Source organism: Colletes latitarsis, chromosome 5, assembly GCF_051014445.1.
Source record: "Colletes latitarsis isolate SP2378_abdomen chromosome 5, iyColLati1, whole genome shotgun sequence".
In the NCBI taxonomy this organism is placed as follows: Eukaryota; Metazoa; Arthropoda; class Insecta; order Hymenoptera; family Colletidae; genus Colletes; species Colletes latitarsis.
Genome location: NC_135138.1, coordinates 33,548,325 through 33,568,413, shown reverse-complemented (window position 1 = coordinate 33,568,413; position 20,089 = coordinate 33,548,325). Strand labels below are relative to the sequence as shown.

General features: G+C 39.8%; 1 protein-coding gene across 2 annotated transcripts in view; it reads left to right on the top strand.

Annotated features, from left to right (window-relative positions):
* Positions 1-20,089, top strand: part of Irsp53 (Insulin receptor substrate 53 kDa) — a 211,772-nt gene that overhangs the window by 179,803 nt on the left and 11,880 nt on the right. For both annotated transcript variants that reach the window (XM_076764645.1, XM_076764644.1), the window contains 4 exons: positions 15,989-16,060; positions 16,145-16,348; positions 17,157-17,348; positions 18,049-18,283. In XM_076764645.1, the coding sequence (XP_076620760.1) occupies positions 15,989-16,060; positions 16,145-16,348; positions 17,157-17,348; positions 18,049-18,283 (703 nt within the window). The remainder of the gene's footprint in view (positions 1-15,988; positions 16,061-16,144; positions 16,349-17,156; positions 17,349-18,048; positions 18,284-20,089) is intronic.

Here is a 20,089-nt window from a genome sequence, read left to right as displayed (position 1 = left end):
AACCATAGATTCGTTAAGAAGTTATTAACGTTTAAAGTTCCGCCCGTACTGAATTTTTTTCTCGAAAGTGGGTAGGATTTCGGGGGTATGTCTATTCACCAAAAATGATTATAATTGACCCTCGCAATCGAAAATAATTTTTTTAGAACGATTTGAAAAAATTGAAAAATTTCAGGGAAATGTATCAATGGTATGGCCAGACATGATATTTTCGGTGAGGAATTTTTTTCTTGAAACTGGGTAGGATTTCGGGGGTATGTCTATTGACCAAAAATAATTGGAATTGACTCCTGCAACTGAAAATAATTTTTTTGAAATGATTTGAACAAATTTTTTTTCACCGAAAAATTTAGGCACCTTCTCGAATTTTTTTCTCGAAAGTGCGTAGGATTTCGAGGGTATTTATATTTATCAAAAATACTTGTAATTGACCCCTGTAACTAAATATAATTTTTCCAGAATAATTTGAAATTTTTTAATAACTTTTTAACGAAGCCTCAGTCAGAAAATGGATATCCTTGATTTTCGTCTTATTTTGGCCTCTAGAATCTGCCATTAAAATTTTCCCCAGGGGTGGCCGAACACCCTGTATATTAAAATCAATACGTTTTTATATTTATGTTGTATTCTTAAAACGAATCACAAAATTAAGAAGTCTACGTTATTTTATATGAAATCGAAGATAAATTGACGAGAAAGGGAAAAAGCAATTATTATCATTTCTGAATAGAAATCGACGGTTCTGTTTTCCAAACGGTGCACAAACCACAGGATTCAGGGAGATATTTTCAATTTTTAATCCCATTACGCTGCTCGATTCTTTACAGAGTCGCTGTTACAGGGTCAAACAAATCCTCCCACAGACTATTCGTGCATTCCAAAGTACTCTCCGCGACCCTTGTAGATTTTCCCGAGATAAATTGCATCGAGTTGTGGCAGCAACCCCTGAAAATCAAACCTGAATAGTTCATAAGAACGATTCGCCAGGAGGGCGGACATTCGTAACGAGCTTAGGTGGCCAATGCCAAGGATGGTGTCAAGGAGCACCAGGAATAAATCGTCCCTCGGCGGGCCGTGGACTGTTCGCGTTCGAATTATTTAAATAAACGACCGCGGCCAACGCAATTAAAGGCGGAGGAGATTTATGCAGGGCGCGCGAGAAACCGAAATGCACGGGGCTGCGAATTCGGCACGGAAGTTTCAACCCCGACGGAATATTAATTGGAAAGTTAAAAGAGAGTTTTGGTCATTTATCCCCCGTCCCCTGTATCTCGTCCCCCTCTTCCCTAATCGCAGACTTCGTTCCTCCTTTGCCTCGTTTCCGTGACCCGCGCGCTGGATCTTCGTATCTTTTTCGTCGTCCAGAAACACATGAAAATCTCTTTGATCCTCGCGCGACCCTCTGTTGCCTTAGGAGCGACATTACGCACTTGCGAACGTCTCTTTTGAGGGTGAAAATTCGTTCCAGACCGCACGGACGCGTTATTACGATTTCGTTCTGTGAACATTCGCGATATGGAGCCCTGTGTTTCCAAAATCTCATCACGAGAACGTCTGTCGCGAACTTTGTATCACACGCGGTGGAATTTAAAAGAAAGGTCAGATCGTCGCTACGTTCGAAGAAAGATGACGGGTTAATCGAGTAATTTTACTCCGTGGATTTTCTTTTTGAGCATCTCTCATTGTTACTTCTAAATTTCTTGATACTATCCAAATACTTCGTGAAATATTAATAATTGAGAAATTTCCGTATTTTCGAAGGTAAATATTGTTCACTCTCACAGGTTTTATGGAGCTATTTGAGGTCAGGAATTCTTTATTTTATATAAGAATTCTTTAGATATTTTTATATCGTTACTTTAAAATTGCTTAATGCTATCCAAATGCATCGTAATATAAAATATCAATAATTTAGAAATCTCCATGTTTCCAAAGACATAGTGGAGGAAGTAATAGTGTTTACTTCCACAGATTTCATGGAACTATGATTTGAGTTCAGGAATTCTTTATTTTATATAAGAATTCTTTACATATTTTTATATTGTTACTTTAAAATTGCTTAATGCTATCCAAATGCATCGTAATATAAAATATCAATAATTTAGAAATCTCCATGTTTCCAAAGACGTAATGTCATTGCATCCCAGTTTCCATTTTCTGGTTAGCAACGCCAAGCGGAATCGCAACAATGCGCGTGGCGAGGATCGTGCCTTCGACCTGTTTATCCTGGCGCAGGTTTCGCGTTTCGAATGTAAAATATATTCCCATCGCGTGATCCTGTTCTCCTTTATGGAGAATATTCCCAACAATGATCCCCGTGGCCGTTATGAGCGATCCTCCGGAGTCGTCGCCGGAATCGTTTTCCAGGGAACGTTAAAGTTTCGAAGATTGAGCCCCTTTGATCCCCCGTAGCCGGGCGGCGGAGGCGCGTCTTTCGAAGCGAACGAAGAACAATGTTTCCGGCAATAAGGGAGGGCCGTTATTGCCCGAGTGTTCTCGCGGAATTGCGGCGACCGTATCGAGTAAACCCATACTTTGCCCGACGACCGTCCGCAGACGTGGAAACCGCCCCGCTGGGAACGCGGATCGACCATTCTCGGATTCGACCGAACTAATTGTTTCTTACGTGACCGTGGTCGATAACTTCCGCTACTGACACCTAGGAAGTAATTTGTTGCTTCGTCGACCAACGTTTTACAGCTCCTGGAAGCCTCGGATATCGAATGGTTTACTCGTTGCCTCTTCGCGTCGCACAGTGTTCGAAAATTAGACGCGAAAAATTGTATTTCACCTTAGAAGCGTATAAATCCTTGAAAACAAGCTTACGAACGATTATTGGCACTGTTGATATTAATTTTGCTTGATAATTATTTAATGAAAGAAACAAACGAAGTGTATTTATTATGAAAGTTTCACTGCTATATAAGATTTTAAATGATATAAAATAGGAATAATAGGAATAAGATTCCAACTATATCGCGGATCGTTTGAAAATTATTTTTACGAGTTGTCCAGCCGAATCAGCGTACGAGTATTTTTATACAACGATACGAGCGTCCAGAATTTAAATTTCTTTCGCTCTTACGGATTCACGAAGGTGAACAAAGCTCGTGCAGATAATTCGCCCCGGTCGGAATAATTGGAAACTTTCTTTTCTATGCTTCGCGAACGCTTTCCTTTCGGTTCGTGTTTCCTGTTTACGGTTTCCACGCACGTCTCTCAACTTGTATTCCCTTTTCTCTGCACTTCTCGCGGGGCCCTCGACCTCGAGACTGTTTCCACCGCGCCTCGTATATTATAGGAAACGCATATCCGAAGCCATTCACGCACTAAAGGTCGTTGTCTCGGTCCGACGCGCACACGTCGTTTCGCTGTCTCTTTTCCCCCTCTGGTTTCTTCGTATTTCGCGTTCTTTTTCATCCCCCATTCCCGGAGATTACGTCAGACATTGGTCCCGTCTGGCAACATTCGTAAAGATGTCCTTTCGCGCCACCCTCGCCTCGCACCTCCTTCGCCGAGCCTAATCGCGTGGAAATATACAGTGGAAGAACAATTTGGTCCAGTCGTTGAATCAGTTTTATGGGTTTAAAGACGAACGACGAGGGGAGGGCGCTCGAAGTAACGAGATTAGGGTTGCGGTCGCCGAGAGTTATCAAAATCGATTGCGTCCACGATGTCGTCGACACGTATGGGAAATCTGGTGATCGAATACGTCGATACAAATATTTATTTTAGCATTGCAATCGTAATAAATTCGTTTTTATTTGTATTTGTTTTTCTTTTTGTACGGTACGTAAAAATATCTAGAAACAGCGATTGCTGAGCTTTGAACTGCCGCGTGTGTGTATTTGACAACTTTTAAAAAAAAGTATCACGTAGTGTTGGTTACAGAAAGCCTTTCTGCGCGAAAAATTGACAGCAGGTGTTGCAAAAAATACATAAAAGGACAGGGTGTTTGAAAAGGGTCGAAATAACAGGCCAAAACTGAACTACTACGTAGAGATTGATCGAATTTTGAAACATAGACTCGAATACTGTTGTCAAGTGAATAGGAACCTTCAAATATGGTGTTCGATCGAATCAGAAAACAGAAAAAAAAACCATTCTTCAGGATCGTGAACGCAAAGAATTTTTGCCAGAATATTTAAATTTAAAAATCAGATTTTTTGAAAGTCCAAGTTAATACCGAATACTAATATATTCGCAAATATTTTGTAAGAGAACTTTTACGTGGAAAATTCTATTTCCCTGTTTCTTTTTAAACTTAAAAAGATAAATCATTTCCGAAGAAGTTAACTCTGCACCGATTCGAATATTATCGATAGCGTCTCGAACGTTTAGTTTGTCGTTTACTCTTGGACGTTCAGGGTGTTCTTTATCGTCAATATCTACCCCCGCTGCACTCGACCAGCCGTCTAAGATAAACGACGCTGTTCCCTTCCTCTTGGCCGACGGGACTAATTCAATTTAGAAGGGTAATACCTGGAAAGCTTCAGACGCATTATCGCATTTTTCTTCGCGACTAAAAATCGACGACGATGTAAGACGATCGAGCAAGCGGTGGCTGAAACAAGAACACCAGGGGCTGGGAATGGAAGGAGGTCAAATTGGCTCTCAGTCTTCAAGGCCACGGGCAGATAGCTATTACGTCTGTAATGAGAAAAGATCCTTTTGAATATTTCTCGACCGAAATATCCCCTTGGTCACATTCACTGCTGCTTTTTACTCGAACAGCTTTAGTAAAACGATCGATTATTATACGTATGGACTTCGTGGTCGTTAAATACCGATACGATCATATTAATTCGATACAGATTTTTCTAAATTTTTATTTAAATTTTATCACAGAGGGTTAATATTTTTATAATACGATTCTTCGTCGAATACGAATATTTAGTATTCGTTCCTAAGCCATTTCCTTGATGTAAGAATGCATGGAAAATTCCCAATTTATTTATTTATTTTTATTTTACGAATTGTATCACTTTTTATTCGATATGATACTTTATAACGACACAGTCCATTCGAATAATAAATAAATCGATCGGATGGTTGAGTTTTTTTTAATTACTTTAAATTTCGAAAAGTTTCTCTTTGGTATTGTTGCTTCCACGAGCGCATGCGAGCTTGTAATTCATAAAAACATGATATTACGAGTTGGTCGATGCGAGAAACGATAGGAGGAACAGTCAGCTATTGGATTTCACGAATTTTCAGCGGAATACCCCTTCTCATTAGTTTCATTAGCTTCCGTGGCGGAGAGACAAAAATAGTTGATGAAACGTCTGGTGTCGCTTGGACCATTTTTGTTGCCTCTTCATTGTTAGAAAAAGGTACCCGTCGTCGATTGATCGGGTGTTGCCGGGTCGAATGGCCCCGTTTGTTTCTCCGGGGAGCGTCACGAGAGGGAAACTTTTGAGTTATGGTCCTTGTGACGTGTAATTCGTAGCCGCGATCACTGGCGTGGCAGCGTGGGAAAAACGGGGGAGGAGAGAAAAAGTACGGAAGCCCGGCTCGATACGTAGTTACTGTCGGAACATACGGGCGACTTCCCAGAGGAAAAGTCGACCAGCGATGAAAACTATCAGCCCAGACGCGTCGAAGCTTTTCCAGCCACGCTGTCGACCCAGTTCAACGGAATGACGAGAATGCACCGCGAATTATTCGGAACTTATTTGTAACGACTAATGAGACAACGTTGACGCAGTTTTCCCATCTCTCAAAAACTCGATCTCGAACTCTTTCTTCTCCGGAATATATTAATGACGCTTTCGTGCTCAGCATAGGCTAACTGCCCCAATAATTAGGCGACTAAGAAGAAATACAATGTTTGATACCTCAGAAATTAAGTAAAATAATTGTTTTTATTATTTATCTTTTTACTTTCGTTTTTGCAAGATATTCTTGGTTGCCACAAACTAATAATTTAGTGGTCGATATCTTCCTCTACCATGGAAGGACGTTTCCCAGGCAGGGAGGTTTGTTTTCACCGTGTAATTACTGAATGAAACCAGCTTAAATAGCTATCTCGGGATCCCACTGTTGCGAAGTAGTTTAATTCTTCTCAGATTAGCTATCGAGGTTCGTTACGGTAGCATGATACCTTGTATTAAATCTACTCTACGTTCTAGGCACCGTAATTTAATTTTACAATAATATAATAACGTTTCTATACTTAAAAGACCGGAGAAAATTTGATATAAAATCCCACTATCCTTCTATCCGCCTTAGAACGATCTAATAACGCGTATTAAAAATAGTCAAACTTTGAATGCGTGCAGTTCCGAAACTACTAGTGTTTTATCAATAATTCAGCCATCGTTGGAAGCGGTAAACCTTCCCCTTTAAAATGCTTTTTTGTTTTTGTCGATCCGACTTCTCGTTTTCGAGATATCGTAATTTATGTGAAGTGGTAATTTTTAAAATTCCGCTCTGCGCCTTACGAAAGCCCATTAACGCGTATTAAAAATACTAAAACTTTAGATGCGTGCAGTTCCGAAAGTATTAGTGTTTTCTCTATTATTAAGCAATCATTAGCAGCGGTGAACCTTCCCCTTTAAAATGCTTTTTTGTTTTTGTCGATCGGACTTTCCGTTTTCGAGATATCGTAATTTATGTAAAAGGTAATTTTTCTTAATTCGACTATCGCTGTCTCCGTCTGACGCGTCGCGTCGTACCTCCTTGTCGCACGTTGACCCACTGACCGAGTGAATGAGTGACGTCACGTTTACTATTTACTACGGTCACGTGCAGCCAACGGCCTTGACAAGGCCGTAGTAAACAAACGCCTCGGACCCTTATATCTCCGAAACTAGCCACCGCATCGACTTGAAACTAAAATCGCTATATCTCCGGAACTAATAAAGCTATCCACTCGTACAAACGCTCATTTTAAAGGGTGTTTAATCCTCTATCATATGAATATATAAAATATTATTTTTTATGCTGTCTTCCATGTTTATTTTGACATTTACTTTGACGCTCGATTTGAAACGAAAATTATCATATCTCCGGAACTAATTGAGCTATCCACTCGTTCGACCGCTCGTTTTAAAGGGCATTTTATCCTCTATTTAATGATCATATCACCTACTATAATTTTTGCTGTCTTCTATGTTTATTCTCACATTTACTGTAACATTATGCACCTAAGGAAGTTTCAACAATTCCTATTGACTATACGACTGGTGTTCGATATAACTGGGAGGTTTAGTGTTGAGTATAAATAAATTCCATAAGTATTTATTCTTGGACAGTAATATGTATATTCTAAAAGTGATGCAACATAAGTTTTACTTTGTTAAAACTATGAATCCTCATAGAGTACCATCAGTCGTTTAATGAATTCTTTATCTTTGTTATCCTGCTTTTCATACGTTTAGTGGATACTGCATTATAACAACCGCTGATCTGTCACATTATTTATTTCACAATGAACAACCGCCGAAATTTTATCACACACCTAAGTCGACACTTGCGACTTCCCTTGTTCCTTGTTCCCTTCTTAAGTGGAAGTTGTCGGAACTCCGTGAAACGAAGGGATCGTTCCAGAAACCACGACAATGATTTACGATCGAGGACAGGGTCGAGGCATTTCCATCGATCATACGCGAAGCTTTCGGGGGTTGCTATTTCCGATTTTGGAAGCCTCATCTCGAGAAAGAAAACATTCGCCCGCTGAGCAGCTTTATGTTCTTAAGTGGATTGCCGAAGTGGCGAGAGAAAGGATTTCATAGAATAGCGAAAGGGGTACGAAACGAAGATGAATCCTTCGAGTGGTCTGGCTCAAATTCGAGCGGGCTCGCATTACCTTTTGAACCTTTTGAAGCCATTGCGTTTCGCTGAAACGATCGTCTGCGAAAAGAGGAAGGGCCGATGGACCCTTTCGCGCAGATTAAAGATGAATCCAATGGGTCACGGTGAAAGGTCGCGACGCGGGAGGGTCTTCTATGGTGTTCAATGATGAATATTCACAACGATCCTATGGAAATTTTTCAATCGAACCATTCTTGACGTTCAAAACGACTTGACTGCTTGTTTGCTCGATGTTAAAAATATATTTCTTTGATCCTGTGCGAAAATATCCACGCCAGGGGAGCAAGAACATTACTCAAATTCGAGCGTTAAAGCACTTAAATTAAATAAAAATCGTTAAAATGTAAATACGTTTTCTTCAAAATCAATTTAAAATTATATTTAAAGAACAAAACGTTTCCGTTTCGAATCTTGTTCCATTTTTTCAGCTCGTATTTGTACTGGAATAATCGTAGATGAAAATGAAAGGGTCGTCGACAGTGACCCTTCCAGCAACAAGTCGCAAATTTAATGATCGCCGTTTCTAAAAGGTTTCAAAGCGTCCTCTCGAACTTGTCGCGGACGTCTGGAAGTTCCGTCTGCAAACTCCGTGGAAAAGTAAAAGTTTCCAAGATACCAGGACGAACTTCATTATAAACAACTGGCACCTTTGTCGTATCCGTTTCGATGATCGATGCTCGACGTTACGCGACGCTTTTCGAGCGAGCAGACACCCACGGAGGCCTGCTACGCGTTTTCGTAATCTCGTTAATCGGTTTTTGGACGATCCTGGTGATATGAATCAGCGAAAGGAGCGTGCCGATATATTACAAAGTCGCCGGTTTTTTGCCAAGCGAAAGGTATAATACGGGAGAGGCTTTTTGTTCCCCTGGTCGCCGAAGGATCTCTCCTGCTGGAAGGGAGCCAATCGTCGATGCCTTGTTTTACCTTTTTATCGCGAACGGCGTCGCGAGACGTGGCAATCCAATCGAAACCGTTGACGGGGACGCTCTTAAAAAACTCCTCCGTGCATATGGAAATCGAACGAAATAAATTGGAACCGAATATCATGCGCGATATTGAATTTAAGAGTATGAATTTTTATCGAAGCGTAGAAGTGTAAAAGTTTCTCATACTTTCTTACAATATTCGATTCCATTTAAATTGAAGCACAATAATATTAGCGAAAGTAGGAAACGTGTAATATTAATTTTAATGTAGCATTTTTATTTGCTTCTGTATGTTTACTTATTTATTTTAATAGCTAATTGATTTGGTATGATTGTGTCGCTGAATTTTCTTTAAAACGATACCTTGTGGCTTTGATTTAAAGATTCTAAATGTTCCTGTAGAAGGGCACTAATTTCCGTTAATTGTGTTGTCTGAAAATCGGAATGTAGAGAATGCTGAATCGTTCCAAACGCATATATCGTGTTGAATTCTGCGCTCGTGCGAGGACAAAGACGCGTGAAATCTCTCGTTGCACAGGTTGAACCGTTTCACTGGCGTAATACAAATTGCATTATGTCAGATTTGCCGAAGGGATTAAAGCGAAAGGCTTATCGCTAATTCCCTCTTTAGTATGATAATGACCATAAAGACAGACGTGAATTGAATTGCGAAATATGTGTAACTTCTCTACTACCTAAACGAGATTAACCGAGTGTTACTTGAAATACTACGTCGCCATTTCCTCGTATCGCTTTCTGCGTAGCGTGACTGACACGCGCTGGGAAATTTGAAAGTCTGCGAAAAAAGAACCGCCGCAGCGAACGTGTTAAATAGTCGAATGGATGACGAGAAAAGAAGTTCGAAAAGTTTGCAAAGTTACGAAGTTACAAAGGGTGTAAAGGTAGCCTTTTACAAGTTAAAAAGAGCCCTCTGAATTTTCAGAAATATCACACAGAAACTTGGACAGATAGTTTGTGACTTTTCTCGAGAAAAATAAACAACAATTAAACTAAACCTTATCATTCGTGAACGTAAACACGCAGAGGTAATTTATAATTCCTACTAAAACTTGTAGCTCGATATTTAAGGCATTTTTTTATACATTATCTAATGATTCATTTGCAAGAGATTGGAGGCAACTCAGCAACGTCACCCAATTTCACGGTGGTCGTGTTATTCCCCAAAAAGAGAAACCTTTGATCTTATTTACCGGTCCGTCTATTCGATAGGGGCTAAATCAACTCTGTCGCCACTTATCGCGCCACGTTACGTCGGCTGGGCAGCTGAAAAGGCGGGAATAACAAGGGGTAAAATTTTTCCCGGGATTCCGTCTAATGAATATTGAAACGCGGACGGGGGGGGGGGGGGGGGGGGGCTCGCGCTCCGCAACGTTAGACGTCCCCATTGACGCACGGCACCCGGAAGTGCCCAGGATTCGACTCTATGAAAGCGAACCATCCGGTTCAGTTCGCTAGACGTCGAGTAGAGGAGCAGCGGAGGTGAAAAGGGGCTGCTCCAGTGGGCGCTGACGCGAGTTTTCAGCCGTTCAAATTTGCACACAGAGGGTGAGATCCGGAGAATGAGAAAGAGACAGGGATGTTTGCCCCGGCGCTTCGCCGGCTTGGAAGGTCCGTGACTTTGCTGGCTTTTTATACTGGATTTCCACATCCGTCTTGAAAAGCCCAGCGTTCCCCGGATCCATCCTTTAACTCGCGTTTCGCGTAGGAGGCAGAAGAAAGAGTGTTAGCAGAGAGGCGGGGGAGGCTGCGCGAAATCTTGGCACCGAGAAACGCAACGTCGAAACATTCGGACGAACGGATGCTTTCCTATGTTGGAAAAACGCTGGTACCGTGAATCTGTTACCTGGGATCACGAGTTTCCCTCCAGTCACGCGTATCAACGTTTTTCCTTTTTATTGTTTGGACTATGCGAACGATGGAATAGATAATAATATAGCTATATAGTTATTCCATCCAATTAATCCGAGCATCGATTCTAATCGACAAATCAACACCTGGGATTAACGGGCGTGAATTTTTTAAAACACCGATATCTATCGTTACACTTCTCGATTTCCATAGGAATGTTCTTACTTACAATATTTACGCAACGATTATCTGAGACGAGAGATTTAATATGCGGCGATAACGAAAGTGAAAGTGGACTTAGTCACTGGTTGTTGAAGGTTTAATTACTTCTTGTTTCGGGTCAATGTTGCATAAACATGGTGTACGGAAGAATATTTCTGTGGAGAAACTGAAATGAACTGAGAAAGTTTGACGAAAGACAATTTTTACGAAGCAGTCATCATACTCAAATCGCGAATTAACTCTTAAATAGTAATTTGGTGTGTGTTTTTTAAAAATAAGTTACGCAGCGAGTGGTTTACAGGGAATTCGTAGTAAAATCGGACACTGTGCGTACGTAATTACTAAGAAACTTAATTACATATGCGGTTTGCAGGCTTAATTTACTAGCTCGGCGAAATTTTGACATTCATTCATTACTAATCTGTCGGATTATTGGACAGAATTAATGAGCTGGCGAGCGAATTAAATTACACAGTGGAAACAATTATGTTATAACGATGATGTAACGGACAATTTAGTAGAGTAGTTATTTGATAATGGAAATAATGGTCGATTAATTGCGCGGGAGAATTACAAATATTATGTATACGATCATCGAGCACAGTTGATGTATCACGTTATGTGTGTGAAAAGTACAACGAATTAAAATAAGCATTCTTCTTGTTAGGGGTTTAAATTTATATTTTCCTTCCAGAAATTTATAAAAACAGCTGCAATAGCATTATTCTTCTCGCGTTTGAATCTGTTGCAACTGCAAGAAAGAATAGAAAGCTATTCAGAGAACTGACATTTTCCAACGAGTGGAAAAGTGGTAAACATTCTCTCCAGTTATCCATAACTCGAAAACTATGGAGTGTGAGACACTTTTTAATAATTTTAGCGGTCATTGAGAGGGAGCTTACTGTATTCAAAAAAAGAAATTTTAGCGTAGAATCGTCTGTTTCTCGGTCAGTTTTCAAACGCCCGTAGTTCGAACGCATCGATCTAACTCTGTGCTATTACCTTCGATGTTATTCCTCGTATCCGAAAATCCGTAAAAAAACGCCACGAGTTTCTGCTTTTAACGCGAATCGGTACGTACCGACACGGGATCGCGCGGTGAACAAAGGCGCAATACCGGATTCCTCTTTCGTCGGTTTCGCAACTGTGAAAAGGGAGCGAACAATGAAATAAGCAACTCGACGCTGAACCCGGAAACAGATCGTAAAGTCGGTTGTAAAAGTTTCGCGCGCATGGCATTAAAATTGCACGCTGCTTTTTCGCGGGCAACGGGCACTCGACGTGCTTAATTAAATCCGAGAGTTCGCGGATCAAAACACGTTTACGGGAACGAAATTTCGTGCGGTTTTGTCGGGATGTGGAGGGGGAGGGGGCACCGTTTCCGCGAGGAAAAAGTTTTTCGACAAATTCGCTTTCGATCGGCTCGTAAACAAAACGATAAAATAGCAGAGGCGGAACAACGCGGACGGAAGAAAAAGAAACGCCACGGCGAATAAATAACGCGACGTATTTCTATGCTGCGACGAGAAAGCCTGAACGTAAAGCTGTCAAACGCCTAAATAAAATCGGTCGCGTAACGCTTCGAAAAGAGTTACACGGGATTCGAGTCGCGGGACCGCCGCGGAAAAATTCGCGATTTGTTTCGCGTTGGGTGCGCGATGCGTGAATAATGTTGTTTCGAAATATTTAACATCAGGCAACGTTCTGCACTCGACGATTTTAAAGTTTGGTTTTCCATTAAGTACTTCATGTCGTTTACGAATTTTTTAGACGCGTTGTTTACAGGTCGGAAATTCCACCGTTTCGCGGAGGGCAAATATATTCTCGCGTAAATGCAAAATATCGATGTTTATACATATTTCATGCCGTTGGGGAGCCCCGAATATTTATTTATTCGTTTATTCGAACGAACATCCTGTTGCCCGTAGTAATATATTACGATTGATATTTAGGGGGATAAAACAGAAACTATTTTACGTTTACATTTCATTGGTGGCTGCAAGAAGTTCTCGAAAGAAAAATCAAAGTATGTAAGTTGCTTTTGATAGTAACAATTCTTGTAATAGCACTACCCAGAGAAAATGAAATCTCTTTACCAATGCGTCGTTTAAACGTTTATTTGGTCATAAATGTTTCAGAAACAAACGAATTTCTTCCGTTTCGTGTTACCTTTGTTTTTATAAAATATAATGTATTTTTTTACAGTTTTAAATTTTAAATTACCGTGGATGGTGGGTCGTGAATATTTATTTTCCTAGTCAACGAAACGTTGTACGTGTATATTAATTTACGTAGACGAGTGTGTAATACGCAACGTGCACTAAAATTCTCGAGATGGCGAAAAATCTTCCTCGTTCTTGAAAATACTTTCCTCCGGAGACGGGAGCAGAAATTTGCTAAACAATCCCGAGAATTTTCGAGACAGGATTCTCACATATTTCAATTTACAGCGTACCGACGAGTTGTGAAGATTATAAGAGATTAGGGGGGCGAATGAAATAAATAGTGACGTGTATTATGAATCTGTGACTTTACTAGTTCATTAACGGTTATAATGATATGGTAGATATGCAAAATATGAAAAATCTCACCAAGAAGTTACCTTATTAACGCTGATGAGAGAAACGTCATCTCGTTACATGGAACATATTCGATTCGAGGTTATTGACTGTGCATCAGGTTTCAAGTATATGTAAATCGAATCTAGGAATTTGAATTTCGGCTTCAGAGATAACTTCGTAGAATAATTTTAAATCATCAGCGGGGAATTTACATGGAAAACGTTGCTCTGTAGCTCGTTAATGAAAATAAGAGCAAATAACGAACGTGGATGAAACTCAATGATTTGTGTCCTGTCTCAGCTGCATAAGCAAGGTGTTGTGGTATCAGAAGCTTCTTTAAAATCCTTAATGGCAACGTCTTAGCTTGTCATTATACACAGGTACTAAGAAATTGATAATTCCTCTTAAGCTGGTAGTCGTTGATTTACTGAGGAACTTTTCACACATTATAAGTTTATTAAACAGCTGAAAACTATCACGATTTCGTAACTTTTCAAAGTTTCTCGCGAGACCTTCGCCCAGTTGCAAGATTCGCCACCGTCGTATCGTTATATCAATTGCAAAGCGCGTCTATGTTCTAATTATAACCGGTAATAACAAGCTGGAACGTTCGTTCGAAGACGAAGCGGGAGTTTTATTCGCGAGCATGCGTGCTCTTGGAGGGAGATCCTCGACCGTGCAAAATGCATCGAGGATGCACCGGGCCCTTTCGAACGCACCAACAGTGCCACTTCAACTCGTATTTCTCTTCCCTTTCACAGGTCGCTTTTCACTGGCAGCGATCGACTACGGCGGTAGAAGGTTGCCCATTCGCGGAAACGTATTTCTGATCGAAATGCTGCCTCTAATCAATGTCCATTAAGCCGCGAAAGAAATGAAAAAAAAAAAAAAAAAAATTCCGATCAACCCATGTCCCGTCGCTTGTCCACGGCCAACACCAGCCACGCGGATTTCGTTTCGCCGGCGAGCCTCGACGGATGGATTTTCTGATTTTTATTTCAACGTACAGTCGGACAGATTGACCCTTCCGCGACGCAGGAACGTCAAACGCGACGTATTCGATTGTTATTGCGAGCGGTCGGTTCAATTTTCTTTTCCTTTTTCGAAATTTTTGGCAAAATTAGATAACAGCGAATATCGCGCACGGGGCCAATTACGCGGCTCCATTTCATCCCGCCGCGCGATTCGGAATTCGGTTTAAACGACTTCGTAAATGGTCAGTCGATTCAAATAAATTTACCATGTAACCGATATGGGCAGAGTCCACTAATTAAGAAACACGTGTATACGTTTACTATTTTTCCCCTCGTCGTTGGCGAGCAAATTTGTTAAACAAGAATGGAAATAATTTCTTTTTTTTTTGAGCGAATTCGACGCGAGAAAAATAGGGGTGAGTTTATGTACTATGCAATTCATATGCGACATCGATAAAATTGTAGGAACGAAGAGTGCAATATTTTTTGGGAAAGATAAATTTACAATTCTGTCAGCTGATCGAGACATTTTCATGCAGTCTGTTTTGAAATATATTTCAATCCCCTATTATTAATCGCAGAAACCGTTCAATAAATTTTACTCGATTTAATGAATTCTCCGTTACCTCAGTTTAAATCAATCTCTACGTAATGTAACTTCAGATTCGTCCCTGATTGGGATTCTTCCCTGGCTGGAATTAGATTTTTGATCTCACAGCTAATTTTAACAGCAATTAAACTCTCAATCGTTTGATATTTTCCTCAATTAATCTGTTCGTTTTCATTTATTGTTAATGTACAATAATTTACAATTTCTCTCTTCGAAATAATTTATTTAATCAAATCACAGTCGTGGCGCTAGAACTTCAGGAGGGAACCCCGTCGTTGGGAAGATCTAATTGTTTCGTCGTGAAGTTTTATGACGCTATGTTTCGAGTAATTACAGCATTTCTTCTTTAATCTTAGAAAGTCTGAGCCACGAGCCGTTAAATTGAAGACCAGCGGTGAAACTTTAAAAACAAGTATTTCATGGATAATGTTTCTTAATAGTTCATTACTTTTTTTAGTAAATTTTATTTTACGGTCCATTTTTACTGTATAAAATGTGGTTTGTAGAATAATATTGTACGAAAGATACACCATTTCTCTAGGCTGAATAGATGTTCAAGAAAATCTATGTTCTATCTTCAACTTCGAGGGTTGCTTTCATCCCTTAGATACAAACGATTGTCAATTATTTTTCTAAAATCTCTTATATTATCTTGTATAAAAATCGACATGTTATAACAGTACCACTTGTCACGATCGTTGCGTAGTCTTTTTCAAAATTTCTATCTATGCTGAAGTACCTAAAGAATTTAAAGATTTCCCGACTGGAAAGCACGACGAGCATTTCCCAGGGTTGAATCCAGTTTAGAAACAGGTCAGACAACAAGCTCGTAAAGTTGTCGGCAACATTGCGAACAAAGGTAGCGATAGCCCTTTCGCATCCGCACGGAAAATGTTAAAAGACCCTCATTACCTAAGCTCGTTTAGCGTTCACTCCCCGTGCTTCCGTGCATTAAAATCTTCCGACTTCTTGAACCTCGCTACAGCGCGGCCGTTTGCTTGCTTTCAGCTGAAGGCGTTCTACGTCGACCTACTGGTTCCCCTCGAGACGAATCTGGAGAAAGACACCAAGGTCGTTCAGGTAAGCGTTCCCGAAACCCCCGCCTCGGCGTGGATATCAGTCACCCGACGGGGCCCTGAATAATGCAATAATACCTTTCCTCAGAGCGAGCAGAAAAAGTTTCTTCAGCAGCACAAGACCAGGTCCGAAACGTACAGCAAAGCGGCAGCTACGATGAAGAAGCAAAGGAAAAAGTCAAGGGGCGCCAGCAAGAGTGGACTCGCTATGGACAAAGAGCTGAAGAACATGCAGATTCTCGAGGAAGAGAAGTCTAAGCTGGACGCCTTTTGCGAGCAGAGTTTGAAGAACGTAAGTGTACGATGACTAGACCTCTGTGCCTGGAGTGGAAGGGAAGGCGTCGAGTTACGGAAAACGCGTAAAAATCGCGAAACGATCCGTCGCTGTCGTAACCCTTCTCGTTTATTGCGATATAAACGCTTTATTTTCAATCTACCGTCACTGTCGATTCAAACGTTTCGACTCTAAAGCTTCAATCTTCTTCTGTATTCTATTATAGAGACGGAGAAATAAGTTTTGAAATTAATTAAACGAATTCTATCGATAGGTATTACATTTCGAGATTTTTAATCTTCCACTCAAACGTACATAATATCCTAATATTAATTCCGATGGTCGAAGCGAAGCACGTGTACATAGGTACTGCAATATGGCTATCGGTAACGGTAATTGCCTTCTCCTTGGGGAGGGGTCGTCTGCTGTGTAATGTGGCATGTGACGTATAGACACACGTGACTGTGCCTGGCGTGGGACACGTTAAATCTACATGGCGCAGAAATGGTAAAATAAGTAGATAAGAAAGCAAGGGAAGTTCACCAAAGAAGTTATTCTATTAAAAATTGAATTTTTTCTTTTACATCGATAACCAGACTTGCCTGTAACTCTTACGATACTTACATTGCATTAGAAAATGCTTTGAAATATTTTAACGAATTGCTAATTAGTCAGAAATTCGAGTAATTTACTTCGAAGCGAGCGAAACGGCGACGAGCCGCGTATTGGTTTGAATAAATTAACTAAATAAGGGTAACGACTTGAGGAAATGAGGTTAACGACTATGCATGATTAGGTTTTCGAGCCCCTTAACACCTTTTTCCAGGCGATGACCCAGGAACGAAGAAGGTACGGCTTTGTTCTCGAGCGACAATGCTCCTTGGCGAAACATTATGCGAGTTTTCATGAGGTCGCGTTAGCTGCTCTTCATCCCTCGATTGATAAGTGGCGCGAAGTAGCTGCTACCAGGGAATACTTACCCCAATCCGTGGAAGATATGTTCGCCTCCAGACTTAGGGTGAGTGATGACACGAATATCTCACTGTTACGCTGCGCTTTCTTCAAAATTTATACGACGCTTGGGGCATATGTCAACCTTTCAACAATTCACACAACGAATTGGCGTTGAAGCAATAACTTCTAAAAAATGATTCAAGATCACTATTTCAGTGTACGAATATCTACGTACTCGAATAATTAATAATCTCATGTCCTTGTACCAAGATTATATACAACGAGAAATGAGATACGATTAAATGAATCGAAGGAATTAACGTATTTAAGTTGGACAAATTTTATTCGCTAATAGTGATAAAAATTCCAAATAATGCTTGTATAGTCAGTCACATAATGTGGAAGAATAATAAATTCATTGGAAATTAAATCATCTACTGTAAGATAGGAATGAACTTTTCGACAATGTTGGTTTTCTACGAGACAAGTATATTTTTCTTAGAGTAGATTTTGTAGCTAGCTGGGAGTAGAACGCTTATAAGGAATGAAAGTTTTAGACTCATTCGTAAATTAGCTTTTGCCTGAAGCTTTGCTGGTCTGGATATCGATTTAAAAAATTCATTATTAATTTACAAACGAAAGGTAAACTGAAGAAAATTTATCCAACTTAAGTATGCTCTCATTAACTTCGAATAATAATTTGTATTTAAATATTTTTATGGATCTTTGTACCAACATTTTTCTCGTTTCGTCATTTTGTTCAGCAAGTTTCATTTTGGCCCGAGGACGAAGAAAATGGCGGATCGGAGCTTACGATGAGCTCGCAACTGAGAAAGACCAGAAGCATGGATAGCTCTTGCTTGGAGCTTCGACCTGGACCGCCTTCCGGAAACATGTCGAGCACCACTTATCAAGGTCCATCCTCGCACCTATCAACTGTTCTGTCTAGAGCAAGGTCGGAGGCCAACCTCCATGCTTCGACGTTATCTTTAGATCCGGGTAAGTCATATTCCGTAACAGAATTTTTTATTAAAATTCTTCAAAGTACTCACATTGTTATCTCGATACATCATGGACAAGATCTTATTAAAAATATGAAAGAATTCGATGCAACGCAATTTACCCTGAAAATAGTAAGCATAAAATATTCGAAGGGCACAATTTTTCTGAAAACAAGATTAATACAGGAAACAATACCTAAGATTCGTATCTATCTAATGGAACTATGTTTTTATCTTGCTATTGAGCCCTTCAAAAAGAGTAAAAATTATATAAATGCAACTCGATTCATATCGAGTCATATTCTATGCAATTTCTGTTTGTTTTACTGTCGAGGAAATGAAAAAGGAGAATTTCTTTAATTTTGCTGATTTACAAGGAGTGCCTGTTAACGTAAAACAAATGTCATTGATTTGAAAAGCTTCAGAAAATGTTAAAAGGGAAATCTATTTCCGTGACAAAATAGACAAACAATTCGAAATACAAGTACGAATTTATTTCCACGTATTTTATTCCATTCTTTCTACGTTTCTGTTTCCTGTTATTCGAAGTATCGAATAGGGCATAAATTCAGTTGTAATCGAATACGGTGCATGGATAGAAATTTCATGTGCCAGTTTTCAACATTGGGGTTATGAATGTAGAAATGGAATTGCGGGCTGAAATACAGCGTCGAGCCGCAATAAAACCTAAATACAGGAGAGAAAAAATGAATTCCGCACTGATTGAAGTACTTTATTGTTCTTAGCAATTTTCCATATTTAATTGTTGCAAATTTTATACATTTATTAATGTTCTTCATTCAGATCCATTATATTTATGGAATTCTTTTCCTGCACCAGCGGGAATTCATAAACCCGAATCGATTAATAACACTTCACATTTAATTCTAGAAAATAAATGCATACAGTCGAATGTATTATGTATCGGGCGAATTGTGAATGAAATTCAATTTCAGTATTAAATTCCATCGAACAGAAGCATATGCTTAAGGATAGTCCCTTCGAAATTTTTAACGAAATTAATTTGTCGACGTATTTTTCATTTCGTGTAATTTCCCTTCTACCTGACTACTCTCAATCTACATCCTAATTTAATTCTAGAAATGCATTCTACGTTCTTCTAAAACTAGAGAAATTCTCGACAAACTTTAACGTAAGCCCACTGAATTTTTTATCATATTTAATTTTATACAGAATTTCAATATTCATTTATAGATTAAATTTTCCAACAAATGTACATGCACACGTAATTTTCACTCGAAGGGATAATGATTACATTGCCATTTATTACGAAATTATTCATCGTTCTAAATTGAACATTATGACTAAAGAATTATATTCGTATTATCGTTAATTAATTTTGCAAAATATTTTAATTTATTTAAAGAGGATTATTATCTTCGTAATCTCATTTTATTATGACATGCACAATTCATTCAATATTTCTTTCATCGGTCTACGGTCCGTCAAGATAGAGTTTCCCCGTTTCGGCTAATTATTCCCGCGACTCTGGTCCTCGGAAAAACGTGAATTGATCGCGACGTTTCGCCACAAGCTCAGATGTCAAAAAACCAAAACTTTTATTCGATTTTGCATCCGCGAGCGACACCGGGGCTCGTAGATTCCCGACAGCGACGCAGAAAGCTGTAACGCGACACCATGGTCGTTTTTATTGTAGCCAATCCGAGTGGTTGAGTACGTTCCCAGCGAGTCGACATCGGGGTTGAACACGTAACAAACGGATGCAACACGACTGGGCGGAGAAGTGCTCGCAAAACATTTGGAGAGCACCGAGAGAGTTCGC